This window comes from Saccopteryx leptura, chromosome 9, assembly GCF_036850995.1.
Source record: "Saccopteryx leptura isolate mSacLep1 chromosome 9, mSacLep1_pri_phased_curated, whole genome shotgun sequence".
NCBI classification, from domain to species: Eukaryota; Metazoa; Chordata; class Mammalia; order Chiroptera; family Emballonuridae; genus Saccopteryx; species Saccopteryx leptura.
The window spans coordinates 29,729,682-29,748,456 of NC_089511.1; the positions used below are offsets into that span (position 1 = coordinate 29,729,682).

At 49.2% G+C, this 18,775-nt stretch overlaps 1 protein-coding gene across 1 annotated transcript in view; it reads right to left on the reverse strand.

The window, feature by feature from the left end:
- CDYL2 (chromodomain Y like 2) overlaps positions 1-18,775 on the reverse strand; it is a 179,725-nt gene that overhangs the window by 10,546 nt on the left and 150,404 nt on the right. The window contains exons 4-6 of the mRNA XM_066348885.1: positions 11,649-11,821; positions 3,948-4,158; positions 1,411-1,554 (exon numbers count right to left, since the gene is read on the reverse strand). Coding sequence (XP_066204982.1) covers positions 1,411-1,554; positions 3,948-4,158; positions 11,649-11,821 — 528 coding nt within the window. The remainder of the gene's footprint in view (positions 1-1,410; positions 1,555-3,947; positions 4,159-11,648; positions 11,822-18,775) is intronic.

Below are 18,775 nucleotides of genomic sequence, written 5' to 3' on the forward strand. Positions count from 1 at the left end.
TTTGTAAATTATAGTAATGTCTAACCACTATGCTGTACACCCGAAACTAACAAAATTATTAAATGTCAACTGTAATTGAAAAATTTAAAAAACCACACAAAAAAATAAACAAAATAGCAACAGATTCATAGATACAGAGCACTGATGGTTGCCAGGGGATGGGGTAGGGAGACGGCTGAAAAACGTGAAGGGGAATAAGAGGTACAAACTTCCAGTTATAAAATAAGCAAGTCAGGGGGCTGTAATGTATACAGCAGGGAATAGTCAATAATATTGTAGTAGCTTTGTACCGTGACAGATGGGTATTAGAATTATTGTGATGATCACGTAATAAGGTATATAAACGTAGAATCACTATCTTGTACACCTGAAACTTATCTAATATTGTATGTCAACTATACTGTAATAAAAATATATATATTTTTAAATTCCTATCTGCCTATGCGGCTGACTCTAGGATCATCAAACATCCCCATTTGCCCAGGACCAGGGTGTTTCCTGGGAACAAGGGATTTTCAGTGCTAAAACCAGGAGAGTCCCAAGCAAAGAAGATGAGTTGATCACTACAGTCAATGGGAAAATTAAAAATATAAAGAGAATCCATCACCTATCTTCATCCCTGGTACAGTTAGGCTTCTAGGGAAAACTTACATACAGTAAGTAGGTGCCTAATAAAGGCTCATAAGTCGAATCAGGAGAAGCACAAGAGCTGGGTGGGGGTTCAGGATAGATGGAGAAGGGAGGGAGGGTCCCAGGTCTGGCCCCATAAGCCCAGCACAGAAAGAGTCCCCCGGACTCATTCTCATTTCCTGAGCGGGCCTTGTGGTCACAGAAGCGGCCTTTTCTCCACCTTTCAACAGGATATATTCCATACTGCGCTTGGAGTGACTTTTATGAGATAAAATTAACACTTAATTAAAAATCGGCGCCTCTGAGATGTCATTTATTTATCTATTTTTCGATGCGTCCTCAGTGTCAAACAGCGATGTTTAAATGTGCCACGTGCTCAGTGGGCAGGAGGAACACAAGGACAGTGCGGACTGCTTTCTCCCGTCTCTGGGTGGGTTTTAATACACTTTGTCTTTATTTGCCTTTGCTTCTCATTTCTTTGAAAACTATAGATGTTTTGTGCTGTGGACTTTCTTTCAAGATATTCTTCTCCGAGACATTCTTCTCCAGAGTGTAAATCTCTTCTGTGAGGTTTTTTCAAACTGGAGCTGATGAGGAATAGCGAATAATGCGGACCATCTCCCTCTGACGGAAGCTCTCAACACCGGGGTGAGGCATCTGTTACACTACACGGGGCCTCCCAGGGACTCTCTGCATGACCTCAGCCAGTCAACCGGTCCCTGCCAGCCTCACCGCCCTCGTCCATTGCAACGACAAGAACACCAAGACACAGGCACTCACCAGTGCACTGCAGGACGCCATCTCCTTGACCCGCAACATGACCTCCTGGCTGAACGTGGTTGGCCAGAAGACCTGGGACACCAGTCCTCTGCTGCACGCCTCCTGGGCAGTGAGCTTCCGCCCACAGAAGAGCATCTCGTTGGCCTGCAAAAGCAAAGGCAGGGGAAGGCTGACAGCCTGGAGCACCTCTCGGTCCGTTAGCGACCCTGGGCTTGCCATGTGTAAGGGTCCCAGCTCTGGAAGGCCAGATTCTTAACCAGAGTCTGATAAGCTTGGGGAACTGTCAGCAAATATTTGTGTCTTTCTGAGCAGAGCCTCCACAGCTCTCATTCAATTCCTCCCCCCAAAAAGCCATGTACCTACTGTGGCTTCGTCGCCCAATGCCCACCCACCTCCACCACGTCTGGCGGCAGACCCACAAAAGCGGGCACGCACATCTGGCTGGGAACATTTCCGTGCTGCGTAACAACTGGCCTAGATAATAAAGCTCTCTGCGAGGTTTCCGAGCTGGAGGTGAAGGGGAAGAATCTTTCCTCCTCTGATTGCAAGTTGAAGGCAAGAGCCCAGGGCCACCACTGCTGTGTCCCACGCTGTGGACAGGTAGGTCCACAAAAAAGGAAGGAATGGAGTACAAGAGTGCTGACGGGACCTGTGTTCCTGGATCTGTCACCCCCAAGGGACATTCCACTTCTGGACTTGCCAGTTATGGAAATCATTCCCCTCGCCACCCCCTTTAGTCGAAGTGTTTCCATCACTGGCAGCCAAAATGGTCTTCCGTAGTAACATCAGGCCAACAGAGGAGTGTCGCCCCAGTGGCCCAGGGCTCGGAACAGGCACTGCCCTGTCTTAAAAAGGTGGAAAGTAGCCCCCCACCTTCTGAGGACTCCTCTGACCCCCACTACCCAAAGAATTTCCTTTTGCTTTGAAGTTCACAGCTGTCGTACACACTCTGGTAAGACCTACACAGATAAGGCACAGACAGAGCATAGTGCTGTTACTGCTGTAACTTACCTACAGGTGACTCTTGCACTGACAATTAGGGCGTAACACTCATGGCCATGTCATAGGGTCCTTAATTCTTTCGGGATGAGTCCCCACCGATGTACTTTACGGGGCAGACAGCCGCTTCCCTAACCTGACCCCCACCTGCCTCCCCTGTTCTTCCTTCCTGCCCCGTCCGCTTAGCCACCTCGGACTGACGTTGAAATGCCAAGCTCTCGGAGCCTCTGCCTCCATGCACGGCTTCCCGCTTTGTTCTGGTTGTGACTGAGGGGTCATGGTGACCCAGCGGACAGTCTTTCATGCCAGAGTGGAAAAGCTGATCAGGTTGGTCATAAGCGCATCACAAGTATTTGGTTAGAGACTGGAAGACAATATATACATATATATCACTATCCTTACTTAGGAACACCTCTGGCTCAGGAGAAATTAAAAGAACTTGGTGGAAGTAGCCAAACAGGATGCCGTCCGCAAGAAGAACATACCTCAATCAGCCACATATTTTGGAATTTCAGAAGTGATTAAAGTGAAAGACTGTACAGCACTGACATTTCTGTGACCACAGAGGACGGGAGGAGCTGGAGTGGCACTGAGCGCAGGTGGCTGAGCTCGAAAGGGAATGTGTTTGCTTCCTGGACTCCCTGGAAGAAAAACCTCACTTTTCTGCCACTGGTGATACCAAGCAGCCTAAAGCAACCTAAAAACACCCCGAGTGAGCTGCTGAATCCCAATGACACCCCCTGGCCCCCGCAGGGCCTGCTGCATGGACGTGGTGCTGGTGGGTTGGAGGGCTGAGGATACCCCCCGCTGGTCTCGTAGTTGCTACTCCTGCTTCCTGCTGCCATCAGAGAGAGGCAGCCCACACAGCAGCGGTGGGATGGGCTCCCGCCCTTCCAGACTCGCTCAGGCAGTGTAGGGACTCCTCTAACCTGCCCCCTGTGGGGTTGGGCCCTGTCGCCTGGGTCATGACTCTTTGGTTGTTTCTGGGGTCTCCCAGGACTGCCAGCAGGTGCAGGCAGGTGCTCCCAGCAGTCCTGGGGAGCAGCTGGCAACAGCCCCGAGCACATCTTAGTGAAGCCTGCTCTGCATTGGAGACACCTCATAGTGCCACCTCACAGACCTAGCAGACCAACCCCACTGACTAACGCCCTGCCGTGTCCTGCTGGTGCTAACCTCAGACTCATTAACCAGAGGCGGGTTCTATTTTATAGCACACCGGTGGAGAGCACAGATCCTGTGATCATATACCACAACTCCTATCACCACTGTGTGACCTTCTATAACTCACCTAACCTCTCTGATTCTGAGTTTCCACATCTGTCAAGAAGGGATAACAGTGGTCCTACCTTCCAGGGCTGCGGTGAGGATGAACTGAGTTAATGGCTGTCAAGCACGGGCCCCAGGGAGTGCTTTCTGAGCTGTAGTATGAGTCACCCCTGCCCAGACTTGCTTCTGGTTGCTGATGTAGAAACTGACCATGGCTGACAAGGGTTCTATGACTTTGCTGGAATACCACTCTGACTCCTTACGAGGCTTACCAGCGCAACGCCCAGGATCTGGGGGAAGGTGTAGGAGGAGCAACCAGCAGGCGTGAGGCGGATGGTGGCATAGGGGGTCTGAAACCAAGCCTTCTCGCTGGCCCACACGATGTCGCAGAGAGGCAGGATGGAGGCACCCAGGCCCAGGGCGGGCCCGTTGATCGCTACCACGATGGGTTTCTTAAACTGGATAAAGGCCTTCACAAAGTCCCTGGGGAAAAGAGAAGACCCTCTTTAACAAGTGGCCGGGCTTACTGAGACCCTTTGACACCCCTGATTGTACTGAGGCTGAAATAAGCTTCCCCAGGTGCTATGGAGCACCCACACGTCCTCAGCTCAGAGAAGAGTGGGGGCCAGGCAAGGGTGTCGTTCTCCCCGATGCTGGGCACCGAGCTGCAGTCACAGGCCTGGCACTCTCTGAAGCTGGAGCCAGGTTTTCAGAAGGGACTCAATGGGGTAACCTCACGTCTGGGTCGGCCTAGATGGCTCCAGCTCATGCCTGTTGTGCCAACACTGCACCAGTTCCCACTCTTCCACTTTCTAGATATTGACAAACAGTAAATATCCCAAGGAAGACAACCGAATGTTAAGATTCAGAACCAGAACTAGAATTAGAACCAAAAGGAGGGTGTTACAAAGAGGCATATCCGAACCCAACGAGACAAGGACTGTTCCAACGGCACTGGCTGAGGGGGCCTGGGTGGCTTCGGGAGGCATGGACTCCTCAGTATTAGAAGTAATTTTGGCTCGATGGTAACTCTGGGTGATTGTAGAGAGCATTCCAGCTTCAGACAGTGGGCACAGGAGGGGCTTGGTGACATCGAAGATTTCTTTCAATACCAGGACTGTCTGATTCTGAATTACCTAAAGGGATGCAGATTCTCAAGGGTGGCCCTAGAATGCTGACAAGGGTCTACGCGTTAGGGTGACTTTAACCAAAATTGAGGAAAATGTTGTTGTCCTCCTCCAGGAAGCATGAGGCATCTGGAATCATGGCTACAGGATTAGGCAATGTTTCATCTCCCCAACCTCCCGTAATGAGCAAGTTTACAGTGGCATCTTATCTGTTACGCAGAGCCACCCGAAATAACCTCTATTTCCTTTACCCTTGATGCTTATTGCCTTCCCCCTTCTTGCCATATAAGACCTATAACATTTTAATATTTACCTGGACGTGAAGGAAAGAGCCAAGGTGTCTAGTAATATTCCTTCACTATTCCCAGGTGATAGAAACTACGAAGAACTCACAAGAATAACATCTAAATGCCCAATGTATGGCCAGGGGCCAACGCATTGTGGCCATTCACATGCGGGTTCCCATTAGATTTGAATAGACGGTAAAGAAACTGCGAGCCAAAAACTGGTGGGCCATTCCTTTATTCTAGCCTCGCACCTGGCAGGCGAGTAAAAACACACAGGGCTCCAAAACCCACTCATTCAGAGCTCACAAAGCTACTGACACATCCAGGTTTTCCTAGAATCAAAGGCCCCCACCAGTTTTAGTCACCTCTGGTTCCCCATCTGCCAACATGGCTTCTTACTCTACAAAACTAGCTTCTCTCTCCTTCTCCTCCATCTTGGCTTCTTTCTTCTTTGCAAAAATAGCCTCCTTCCTTTCCTTTTTCTTCACAAACTTCTTGGTGCAAAAGCCCCTCCTCCAGCAAACATTAGCATATCAATGGCCCTTCCCAAGCAGGAAGGTAATTAGCAGTTTCACCTGGGCAGTGTCGTTCATGTGGGCAGCGCCATTTTTAACAAAGTGAGCATAAAAATCACATTTTAGAAACTTATTTGCCAAACACCCAACCATGTCTTTGATCTGCCTCTGTTTGTGTCTCCAGGTTTACCTCATGTCTCACACACCCCTGCTCCCTGTGCCTGTGTTGCAACAGGGCTTCTGAGAGTTCTTGGAAAACACCACTATTACAATTTCCAATTATCCCAATTACTTGCTGGCTTACTTATTTTTGAATTCTCCTCACCTTCAGCAGTGTCTTGTACACTGCTTGGTCTCTATACATATTGGAATTAACACTCAGTAAAGAGCTACTGCATCGATAAAGGATCCTCCCAGAATAAGAGTGAAGACTGCAGATGGGTGGCAGTGACATACTATTTCTTCACCAGACACGATCCCCCTTCCCTCTTCTTCCTGAGTCTACTGCTAGAACACATTTCCCAGCCTCCCTTGCAATTGGCTGTGGCCAATTAACCCAAGTGCCGGCCAATGAAATATAAGTGGAAACCACATACACACTTCCAGGACTGGTGCATGGACACTTCCCACCATTCAGTCCTCCTGGTCTTTCATCTTGACAAGCATGGCAATATTAGAAGACATTTGTTGGGCCACAAGATAGAGATAGAAGGACTGTGGGGTCCTGAATCACCATTTGGAGGACAGCCATGGACTGATCAGTGACATCTGTTTCAGGTTCACATATGCAGGAAGTAAATTTCTATCACATTGAACCATGATATATACTTAGGGTTTATTTGTTACAGCAGCTAATACTTAACTAATACAAATATCAAAATGACTCATCCCTTCTCAGTGGTTATAATCCCCCCCACCCCAATTCTTATCAAAAGATGCGGGTATCATGGTGAGATGTTGGGATGGAATTCAATTGTGAGGAGACTTCTTAACATTCTGCTGGGGTTGGGGGTACCATATGACCCGTATGTCTTCATGAAAGTACCCACCCTTGACTCAGGCTTGAGGCATCACATTTCCTGACTCCCATCACATTTATGACTCCTTGTGAGTAGATGACAATTGTCCCAGCCACTGCTGGCCCCACTGCAGCTGACCCCAACAGGACGCTGCTACAAAGAGGGCGTGCTGGCACCATGGTCTCTGATTCCCAGTTTTCCAGGCCCATTTCCTGGCTTATCTTCCTAACCTGGTGGCCTCAGTCACTGGTTTTAACAAATGTGGGGGCTTTTTTGTTTTTTTTTTTTAACCAAATGCAATTTGAAGTCTTCAGGGTTATGGGGCTTCTTTGCAGGATCCTTGGTGATTTTCAACAAACATTCCATTCCTGAAAACCCTTGCTCAACTACAGGATCCTGCATCTCAGAGTGGGAGAGACTTCGGAAGTCATCGAGCCAAATATCTTCCACTGGGTACCAAATTCCCCTATAGCATCCTGAAGATGCACCCCCTGGCCTCTGTTGGACATTTTTCAATAAAGAAGGTCCTTCCCTATCAAGACACCTCCCTGCTATGACTTCATGAGGGCCTGAGACTCGCATTCACTCTGCTCTAACATCCACAGCCCTTTAGGAATTCACCTCAGCCCTCACGAGCTTCTGGGAGCTTCCCCTCCCAGACCCCAGTGCCTCTCACTCTGTGGTTTCCAACAGGAGCTGTGCGCAGGGACCCTGGAGAAGGGGCCTAAGAGCACATGGCTCAAACCCTCCCCCAAACCCCTCTTGCCGTCCAAGCAGTTCATTTCCTTGAGATACAAAGATGCACAGACCATCTCCCCATCCTTTTCCTCTCACCTCAAGCAGCAGATCTCTATCACAAGGGCCCAGAGGATGCAGAAGCCAGATAGCAAACAGGATATTGCATTACAGACGCTGCTGCTCAGATATCTGATCCTGACTCAGGTGGCAGGGCTGCGCCGCGGAGATGGCTGCCTGTCTTCCCAGCAGCTGAGTCTGCCACGCTGACCCCGGCCCTGGCAGCCTCCTCCCCTCAGCCTGAGTCCTGTGGCTCCTGCCTGCCCAAGCCACTGGGCTGTTCGGGTGCAGTAGAAGGAGCGGGAATGTGGGGGTGTGAAAGACTTGGGGTCAAGTCTCAACTCTGCTCCTAACTAGGGGTGAGACCTTGGACAAGTTACACAGTCTCTGCAGCCCCATTTTCCTCCTCGGAAAACGAGAAAGCCAATGGCGCGTCCCCATAGGCTGTATGAGAATTACATGAAACAGTCCATCTGGGGCAGCCTGACCCAGGGAAGCCCTCAATAGCTGCCGGGGAGAGCAGCACAGCCCTCATTCCACTCAGCGGCCTGTGACCACTCTCCTGGCCTAAACGTGGCTCAGAAGCAAAATTCTGCTGGGGGGGGGGGGGTGTCCAAATTTCACTAGGAACAAGTGGCATTTCTTTTGCGACTCAGGTATTCATCCCTTTCAACCAGAGCCATGGGGTACAGCATGCCCACTGCCGAAGTTCACAGCCAAGTCAGCTGGTGCAGGGCCTGCGAGCACCAGGTGCCCACGGTGACGGTCATCCTGGGGCCTTTGGGGCGCTCTAGGAGCGCACTCCACCATCAGACCCAAGCTTAGCTAAAACCTGTGGCTGGGGGTAACATGAAAATGATTATTTACTCCTAGTCTAAGTACTTCCTAAGTGCCAGGAAAGGCCATGTGTTTCACTTGGGTATTCTGATTGCCTTTTGTCCTAGCAACGCACCGGCCATCGCATCACCTGTGAGGAGTTCAGGAGTTCGGACGCTGGCTTTCAGGATGGGGCAGAGACAGCTTTGTTGGGGTCCTCAGAGAGGCTGAATAAATCACCTAAGCTCCTCCCATATCTGCTAGTTTCTTCAATAAACATCCGCAGAGGGAACACAGCACGCTGGGTCACGTGCGCACGTGCTCTCTTTCGGAAACGATGAGGGTGGGGTGGGGTTGCTGTTGGGGCAGCAATGGCCGTGACTGTGGCGCATGCTCAGATCCCGGAGGTCAGCTCCGCCCAGCCAAGGGCACGCATGTCTCAATTGAACTGCGAGGGGCCCCAGAAGGGTATAAGGTTCTATGGCTAAAATATGTTTCAGCCATGCTCGATTTTGAACAAGTCCTTTCAGGCTGTAAATATGAAAATATACCCAGAAAATCGGCACAGCGGGGACAGAACTTCTGGGGTGGCCCAAACTCAGTTCTGACAGTGCCCCATGCTCAGGATGCATCTCTGGAAATCCGCAGAATGTTCTCTGGGAAATGCTTCTCTGCCACACGGAGTCCCAGGCTCTCGAGTGGCTGTGGGAGGGAGCACTCTAAAGCCGGTGGAGCTGCCCCCCCATAGGAGCCTGTGGTGATGAGCAAGCCACAGGCATTTTCTGACCTGTGGGCACTCTCCTCTGTAAGACCACGCAGTCTGCACCCACCCATCCTCTCCATCATCTCCTGAAGCTCTGCACTCTTCTCCACCCCTCCATCACCTTCCTCTTCACCCTCTTTTCTGACTAGCTGTCTTCTCTTGCATAGAAATAAGCGCCTTTTTGTTTCTACAACTTTTAGTGCTCTCGGTCAATGGTGCAGAAACCTTTTGGTTGGGATGCGGGAGTGTGGGGAGGAGGGACGGTCCTCCACCCTGGAGGCATATTTGAAAGGAACCTGGGTACCTCAGAGGGAACTTGAAAACCAAAGATGAGCTGGCCCCACCCCATGTCCATTAATTCAGAATCTCCTGGGGGTGCCGCCAAGCTGCTGGGCTTTGAAAAGCTCCCTGGGGAGTCTCTGTGCTGCTGGGGCTGAGAACCAGTGGTCTAGAGCAGTGGTCCCCAACCTCGGGCCGCAGACTGGTACTGGTCCGTGGGCCATTTGGTACTGGTCCGCAGAGAAAGAATAAATAACTTACATTATTTCTGCTTTATTTATATTTAAGTTTGAACGATGTTTTATTTTTTAAAAATGACCAGATTCTGTTACATCTGTCTAAGACTCATTCTCGATGCTTGTCTCGGTCACGTGATACATTTATCTGTCCCACTCTAAAGGCCGGTCCGTGAAAATATTTTCTGACATTAAACCAGTCCATGGCCCGGGGTTAGGGACCACTGGTCTAGAGGACATCGCCTCAGCCCTGCCTCCCTGCTTCCAGGCAGCCTGTGCATCACGCGCTCCTGCTCCCTCGGAAGCACTGGGAAGAACTTCCTAGGCCAGCTCTCCCTGCACTCTGCCTGAGACACTCACCTCCAAGGGGTGCCAAATGCCTGAACTGCACCTGCTGCGTTTCTCCAGAGGTGAGCCAATGCATTCAGCATCTCCTCAAATCTGGGCCCTCGGAAATCCAGCAAATGCCTCACAGCAATTCATAAAACAGATGAAGGCTATGGCCAGGGTGTTCCCCAGGGGCAGAGATGGCGCCCCATCTCTGATGGTCCCATAAATGAGGAAGGAAGCTTCCTGGGGACCCTGCTGCTCTTGCCCCCTCCCTCCGCCATGTGACAAAGCAACTGCGACAGACACAGCTGAGTCAGAGCAGAGGACAGACTGCTGCGGACATGGCCAGGGCTGTTTGTACCCAGGGAGCCTAAGGACTACAGGAAACCACGTGCCCTGTTCTCCCAACAGAGTCCGGGTTTTCCATGTCTCTTTCGTCAAGACTTCGGCAGCAAGAAGCACACAGGTGTTTCGCAGCACAGACTGCAGTGGGCATGGCCCTGAATTGAGGCTGGTAACCCCACATGTGAGGGAATCCCTGTGACAGCTCTTGGAGACTTTGCATCCTCAGGAAACCTCCCAGAGCCACACGGGAATCAGCCTCTGGGCAACGACGTCACAGCACAGTGAGACTGGATGGCTAGCCTGCAGCCCAAGGCTCTCTGACATCCCATGGACTAAGTGTCCCCTCTCAAGAGACCAGGCAGCACTGCTGAACTGTGACTGGTCTGGGCACTTTGCATGGTGCAGCAGGAGTGTGTGGGTACCCTGGGGCAGAGGACAAAGGCCAGCCCTTGCTGGAAATCACATAAGCTCACTTGCTTTTTTTTTTTTTCCAATGAGAGGAGGGGAGGCAGACAGATTCCTGCATGTGCCCCAACTGGGATCCACCTGGCAAGCCCACTAGGGGGCAATGCTCTGCCCATCTGGGCCCTTTGCTCCAGTGCAACCGGAGCCATTTTTTAAAGCCTAAGGCAGAGGCCATGGAGCCATCCTCAGTGCCCAGGGTCAACTCACTGTAACAGAGCCAAGGCTACAGGAGGGGAGGAGAAGAGAGAGAGAAAAGCAAGAGGGGGAGGGGTGAAGAGCAGATGGACGCTTCTCCTGTGTGCCCTGACCTGGCATTGAGCCCAGGACTTCCACACGCCAGGCTGATGCTCTACCACTGAGCCAGCCTGCCAGGGCCTGAGCTCACCTGCTTTTGATAAATCAATACAGAATGTCGAAATGACTAACCTTTACTGTCCCAGAAAAGATTCTGATTGTTGGAACCAATGTCACCCCAGGATCCCAACTTTTTCCCCAAAGGCAACAAGAGAGGGGAAAATACTCCCCACCCCACTGGGTCTGCAAAGGCAGCTTCCCAGGGAACCCTGCCATCCTTCTCCCTAGTCCTGAGTCATGTCAGCTGCAGGAACACAAATGCCAAGAGAATCAAAGATTTCACTATCAGACAGAGGGAAGAAGTATGGATCATATACGGGGATTACCAGGCACTGGGCTTAACATCAAAAATAAAACCTATTGGGGATCAAAACAATAAAATGCAATCTTACCTAGAGAGCAAAGGCATCTTTAATTTGGGCAGGGAGAAACAGGATGCCCAATTAAACTCCCAACTTCAGATAAACAACAAATAGTTTTTTTTAGCATAAGTATATCCCAAATGCTGCATGGGATATATTATGCTTAAAAAAAATAATAATTTGTTGTTTGAAGAGGTTAACTGAGCAGCCTATACTTTCATGTGCTCCATTCAGCAAGCCTAGGCAGGTCCCCTGAAGTCTGAATGCAAGCAGCGCTCACCTGATGGATTCTGCAATGCGGGTGCTCTCTTTTCGCCGGTCGCTGGACAGCCGGCCAATTAGGTAGGAGTAATCCAGGCCGCTGCAGAACACGCTGCCCACTGCGCTGAGGAGCAGCAGCTTGCTGTCATCCGAGGCCGCGTTGCAGAGAGCTCGCCGGACCTCCTTCATGATCTGTGGGCAGAGATGGGTTTACAGACTTGTTAAATGTCTACGCGGAAGCCGGGGAAGGAGGTGAGTAAATCGCTCTGCCTGTGCAGGAACCCTCTCCTGAACACAGGCCACGTCCAGACCTAGCAAAGAGAAACCAAACCAGAGCTCCCGACACCCTCTCCAGAGGAGGCACAGAAGCCTGAGAAGGGGGCAGCGGGGTCACGGGCTGCAGACTTGGAAGCCTGGCTTGGGGTCCCTTAATCCCTGGTAACTCGGCAAATCTACCAGCATTTGCTTGTTTAGCCCTTTCCAAGGTGAGGGGGGATATTCCTGGGCACAGCCCAGGTGAGTTATATTAGCTATCTCTAAAAGGCCAATTTAATTCTAGACTCTTGCTCATCCTTAATAAAGACCTCGCACAGCTTGTAGGTGAGAAGTGGGCTTTGGCATCAGACCCATAAAATGTTCAAGGTGGGCCCTGGCCCGTTGACTCAGCGGTAGAGCGTCGGCCTAGCGTGCGGAGGACCCGGGTTCGATTCCCGGCCAGGGCACACAGGAGGAGCGCCCATTTGCTTCTCCACCCCTCCGCCGCGCTTTCCTCTCTGTCTCTCTCTTCCCCTCCCGCAGCCAAGGCTGGTTGGAGCAAAGATGGCCCGGGCGCTGGGGATGGCTCTGTGGCCTCTGCCTCAGGCGCTAGAGTGGCTCTGGTCACAACATGGCGACGCCCAGGATGGGCAGAGCATCGCCCCTGGTGGGCGTGCCGGGTGGATCCCGGTCAGGCGCATGCGGGAGTCTGTCTGACTGTCTCTCCCTGTTTCCAGCTTCAGAAAAATGAAAAAAAAAAAAAATGTTCAAGGTGCCAGGAAAATAACCATCACACATAAATTCTGTATCCAGCTAAACTATCATTCAAAAGCAAGGGTAAAAATTAGGCATTTTCAGTTAAAGAATGTTTACCACTCTTAGATTCTCACTGAAAGAACTAAAAAAAAAAAAAAGGTGTACTTCAAGAAGGAGAAAACTACATTCAGGAAAAATAAAAGTACCAACACACAAGGAACAATAGCCAGCAAAGAAACTGGTGAAAATGTTGATAATTCAATTCTAAGAATTGACTACAAAAATCACCATATTGATACTGACTAATTGAGGGTGGGGAGCTGCACATGATAGACTGATAGTCCCGGGCAATGATACCCTGTCAGACGAGTGAAGTGGTGGCCGGCGTTAGAGCATGCCTCGGTTACACGTCTGGGAGAGGTGGACAGGTAACAATTACATTTAGACTTTGCTACATGAATATAACTTAAGGATACCTTCTTAAAAGTCAACCATGAATTACAATGAATAAAGGGGTGAAATAAAGAAAGCTCAATCACTCAATCCAACAGGAGCTGGGGAGAAAAGAAAAACTAAGCTCAGAAAGTGTATGGCAGGAGAAAGGAAGGCACGCACTTGCCCGGGTAGAGCTGGGAGTGCCCTGGGGGAGACAGCAGTGAATGGGCTTTTACAGAACCAGCATCGACCATTCAGTAGGCATAAGCAAAGCTTACAGTGTCGAAATGTTATAAAAGTATTGTTTTTTAAACATACTTTTTAAAGAATCCCCCATTTATTAAATACTGTGAGGTGCCAGGGTTATTTCCATACAATATTTTATTCCAAACAAAAATCCTGGAAGATAAAGAACAGTGTCCCAATTTTGTAGGTAAAGCAAGGAACACTCAGAAAAATTGCCCAAAGGTAACTAGTAACAGGCAGAACCACAATGCAAATCTTACTCTAACCCAACGTGCCTTCTCCTTTCACCATTCCATATTGTAGGGTGACTGAAATAAATGCATGAATTTTAGTGGAAAAAAATAGGGCTAGACACCCCGGCCTGTGCTCTGCAAGGACGGGAGAAGCACTTTCTACTCTAACAGGGGATAAGCCACAGACACTCATATTGAATACCAAAAAAAAAGGGGGGGGGAGGGGCAACAGGCCGCTATCCTGTGGGTCCTTAAATCTAGCTGCTTCCAGAATAGACAGAGTCTCACCTACACATGAACTCAATTTCTCTGAGGGGCAAGGAGAAGGACACCCTGCTGTAAAGACCTGTTCTACACATGACTCAGAGACCGGCCTCTCTCTGAGGTCACACTTACTCGTCAGTCAATAAAAACAAAATTCAACAAAACAGCCACCTCCTTTGTGAATTGAATGGAAAGCAAATTTATGTTTTGTTGATGCAACTAATGTACAAACTACATTGTTTAATTAAAAAAAAAAAAAAAATTACACCTAATGAGTCTACTGCGCCTTTTTGCCTGTCTCTTGTTGATAATCCAATTTGGACTGATGGCTGAGGTGCCAATCTTCTTGAAAGACCTCCAATTTGATAATGTAGCTGGTGTGTTTAGAGTAAAATTTTCTAAAATTATTACACTCCTTTACCTTCTCAAAAAGAATACACTGCACACGTCACTCCCTCTCAATCATCACCTGCTAGCCTGTAACAGACCAGTCCCTACAGGGGCTCTCGGATTTTGCCTCTAGAACAAATGCTCCCAGGCCATTCTGCATGTTGAAGTCCTAAATCTTGTTACAAGCATGCTAGCTGCCACTCGCTCCTGCTCTTCGTGTCTGTCTACTAGAGAAAGCTCTCTTCTACCCTGCTACTCCTAGCTTCTGACCTTCTATGGCTGGAACCAAATAACCCAAAAAGCATTCAAAGTGGGTGTAAACTGGGAGAAAACCTGGGTCCCTCTCTCCACTTCAGCTTGACTTGCTGAACTCGGTCACACAGGGCCCATCTCCACTGCAGACACCTTCCTGAAGGCCTTCCCAAATATCCCCAAGTCAATGCAAACTCTCACTTCTCCTGACACCCAAGTATTTAAAATCCCTGCTCCCCTGTCGAATGTGTGCATCCTTACTTTTTCCTGCCTCTGACCTAATTTAAATCCCTGGGGTAGGCAGCCTCTAAAATGGCCCTCAGTGAGCCCTTCCTCTGGTACTCACGCCCCTGTGTAATCCTCAACCCTTGAGTGTGGACTGGACCCAGTGACTCACTTCTAACCACGCGAATACAGCAGAGGGAGGGGATGTCCCCTCCAAGAGGAGATTAGGGTACTAAGAGCCTACAGCTTACCCTGGCTGTCTTCTTCTGCTACCTCCCTTTCTCAGAGCTCCCAGTCTGGGGGAAGCAAGCAGCCAGGCTGTGAGTAGCCCAATGGAGAGGTTACTCCATAGTCCATGTGGAGTAGCCACTTAGCAAGGAACTGATGTTTCTGGCCACTGAGGACTGAGACCTGCCAACCGCCGCTGGGTGAGCTTGGAAGCGGGGCCTCCTCTGCTGAGCCTTCGGTTGAGGCTGCAGCCCCAGCGGACAGTTTGACTGCAGGCTTGTTGAGAGACCCTGAGCCAGAAGCATCACCTAAACCAGGGGTAGTCAACCTTTCTATACCTACCGCCCACTTTTGTATCTCTGTTAGTAGTACCGTTTTCTAACCACCCATCGGTTCCACAGTAATGGTGATTTATAAAGTAGGGAAGTAACTTTACTTTATAAAATTTATAAAGCAGAGTTACAGCAAGTTAAAGCATATAATAATAATTACTTACCGAGTACTTTATGTCGGATTTTCGCTAAGTTTGGCAGAATAAATCTTTATAAAACAACTTACTATAGTTAAATCTACCTTTTTATTTATACTTTGGTTGCTCCGCTACCGCCCACCATGAAAGCTGAAACGCCCACTAGTGGGCGGTAGGGACCAGATTGACTACCACTGGGATAGAGCATGACTGGATTTCTGACCCACAGAAATTGGGTGATTATAAATGTTTTTTCTTAGGATGCTAAGGTTAGGGCAATGTGTTAGGCAGTAACAGATTGATACTGTCCCCTGAGAGCTAAAATAGTATTCTACTCATCTGAGTAACTGTTAGAACATCTAGTCCAGAAATGTGCACAGAATAGAATTTAATAAATGTTTATTAAATTGAGCGAATGGCACAGTTTCTAACCTTCAAGAATTTTATAATCTTCGACTAATGGGGTGAAGTTTATAGTCTTAGTCTAATGGGGTCACTCAGACATTTAACAAATTATCACACAATTACCTATACGCTAACACCTGTAATAAGTTCCAGGAGGGACAGGTATATAGTGCTGGCAAAGCATGTGAGAGACAGGACCTGGTCAGGGAGGTCAGGAGAGGCTGAGCTGAGATATGAATGAAGAGTATAGGTCAACTAAGCAAGGAGAAAACAAAGGCTGTTGGGTCAGAAAAACAGGCATGCCCAAAGGCCCTGGGGCAGGTATGACCATGGAAAAAAACATGGGGACTAGAGTGTAGGAGGAGAGGAGTGATAAGAGACAGGGCTGGGGAGATGGGCAGGGTCAGTGTACCAGTCCCACAGGCTACACTACAGGTTTAGATCCTTAACCACAGCGATCAGGAGCCACTAACGAGTGTGTATGTGTATAGAAAGGGTAACTTGATCAGATTAGCACTTCCAGAAGATCGCTCTGCCTACCACGTGGAGAGTGGCTTACGGGGCAGGAAAGGGGGCAGACTTGTTAGCAGGTTATCACAATAATCCAGACAAAACAGCCTAGTGGTTTGGACCATCCGGACTGTGAAGGAAATCGAGAGAAGGAAATACATGAAAGAGCTCTTCAAGACATGAAAGGTAACAGGCTTGGGGATGGTGTGGAGACGGAGGAGGAGTAATGATCAGGAGCGTGTGAGGTGGGCCTCCTACCTATGTGGTGTGCTCCCACAGACGGGAGTGTGTAATTTTCCTGGGGAAAACCAGGAGTTGAGTGCCTGGGGGCCTCTCCTGATGGGGAAGTGAGTGAGCTTTGAATCACCAGGACTTTGGACGATCTATTTTGCAGGTTCTTTCCTTAAGGGGTATTTTCATTATTTTCCTGAACCTTTGCTATATTCCAGACAGGAGAAATATTACAACATACCTGCCAGCCTCAGAATCTAGTTAACAAACCCAGTAACGTATGAATTTCTGCCCAGGAGGCCCAAGTCAAGTCGAAAAAGAAATTCAATTATGACCGTGAAGGTGGGACCCTCACAGTTCCTCCATGAACAAGCAGGACGGTGCCTGCTGGTGGCCATGCAGTCGCCTCTGTTTCATCTTAGCAATGATGGGAACATTCACTGAATGCCTCCTGTGTGCCGGGTACTCCATGAGCCTCTTCGCAGACATTATCTCTAATCCCACAAGCAACAGACTGTGTAACTTCTGTAAGTGCGGGAGCTCAGGGAGGCAAAATAACTTTCTAAGGTAACAGAAGCGGTGAGTTGGTGGAGGCAGGATTCCAACACCCGGCTCTGCCAGAGTCCAATATCTGTATTCCTCCACTTACCACCACCTCCTCATTTCAATAGGATCTATCTTTCAGAACTATTCTCCCAGGTAGCCACTTATCTATATAGTCTATCCACGCTGGTTGCTCAGACAGCTGATCAATCTTTTCTCCCATTTTTTTCTACTATTCTGTTACCAACAGACACCAATTAGAAATGGACCTCTAGTTAACCAAGCCCACATCTCAGGAGGTAAGAATCTATGGACCTTAAATCAGTCAGAGGCAACACATTTGCCATGATGAGTAGGCAACAGTTAACATACAAAGCTGCTCCAAAGAGACAGAATGAACTGGGAGACTTCACATTTATTTGATTGATCGAGGGAAAATGCTGTGTCTTTTAAAACAGGCTTTTAAAAAGTAGTGAAGTAAAGGGAAAAAAAATCCAAGAATTGGTCTCATGTGGATGTTTTATGATGGGCTTAAAATAACAAGGTTTCCAGGTGTATAAACACGAGAAGAGCAGCCTTTGAGGTAAACCACAGGCTCTGGACTTCTCTGAAGCCTACACAGAGGTCTACCTAGAGGAGAACCCCACGGTGGTTCCTGAATATGGAGGAAGGAGAGGCCCGGAACACCACACTTAGAGGAGGAGCAACATGCAGCCGCGAGCCCCGATACCGCACAGCCTTCAGCCACAACCCTTCTCTTAACTTGGCATCAATTGTGACTGTCACACCCACAGTCCCATAAAACAGCCATAGTCTATGTAAATCATAATGATAAGACAGGTGATTACAAGTTCAAGGACACAGCACCCCCCACCCCACTTCCTGGGCCTCCCCACGTGTATAATGGATACAGTGAGCACTGCCAGGGCATCCTACCCATCCTTGTCTGGGTGGGCAGCCACTCCTTGACTGTGTCCCCCCCAAATGCTTCCCTGTGTTAACCCTCCGTGTCGTCCTTGCCGCCATGGAAACCCGAGTGCAGGATACTGCAGGGACAAGAAAAGAGGGGCAGGGGAAGGGAGGCTGGACCTAACTGTATACAATGCACTGGATACCGGGACGAGTGCAAGAAATAAAATGGTGGGCAAACATGGCCACAGTCCTGACTCCTGTGAGCCTGGGCCTGCTAGGTTCTCTAAGCCTGTTTCCTCATCTGTGAAGGTGGAGATCACAATAATCCTACATCAGAAGGGCATCGGTAGAATGAAATGGGACAAATGGCAAAAATAAGACATAATGATTTGCTGCCAGCTGGCGCTGGCGCCGGCCTGTCAGTGCCCACTCACTGCCCTGCGCTGGGCCGGCCGAGTTAAAGGGGACTGCGAGGGTGAGTGTTTCCCACATTGGCACCATCAAGAATCTCTCACAGCCTGACCTGTGGTGGCGCAGTGGATAAAGCGTTGACCTGGAAATGCTGAGGTTGCCGGTTCAAAACCCTGGGCTTGCCTGGTCAAGGCACATATGGGAGTTGATGCTTCCAGCTCCTCCCCACCTTCTCTCTCTGTCTCTCTCTCCTCTCTCCCTCCCTCTCTGTCTCTCTCTCTCCCTTTCTCTCTCCTCTCTAAAATGAATAAATAAAATAAAAAAATAAAAAAAATCTAAAAAAAAAAAAAAAAGAATCTCTCACAAAAGTAATCTCCTCTT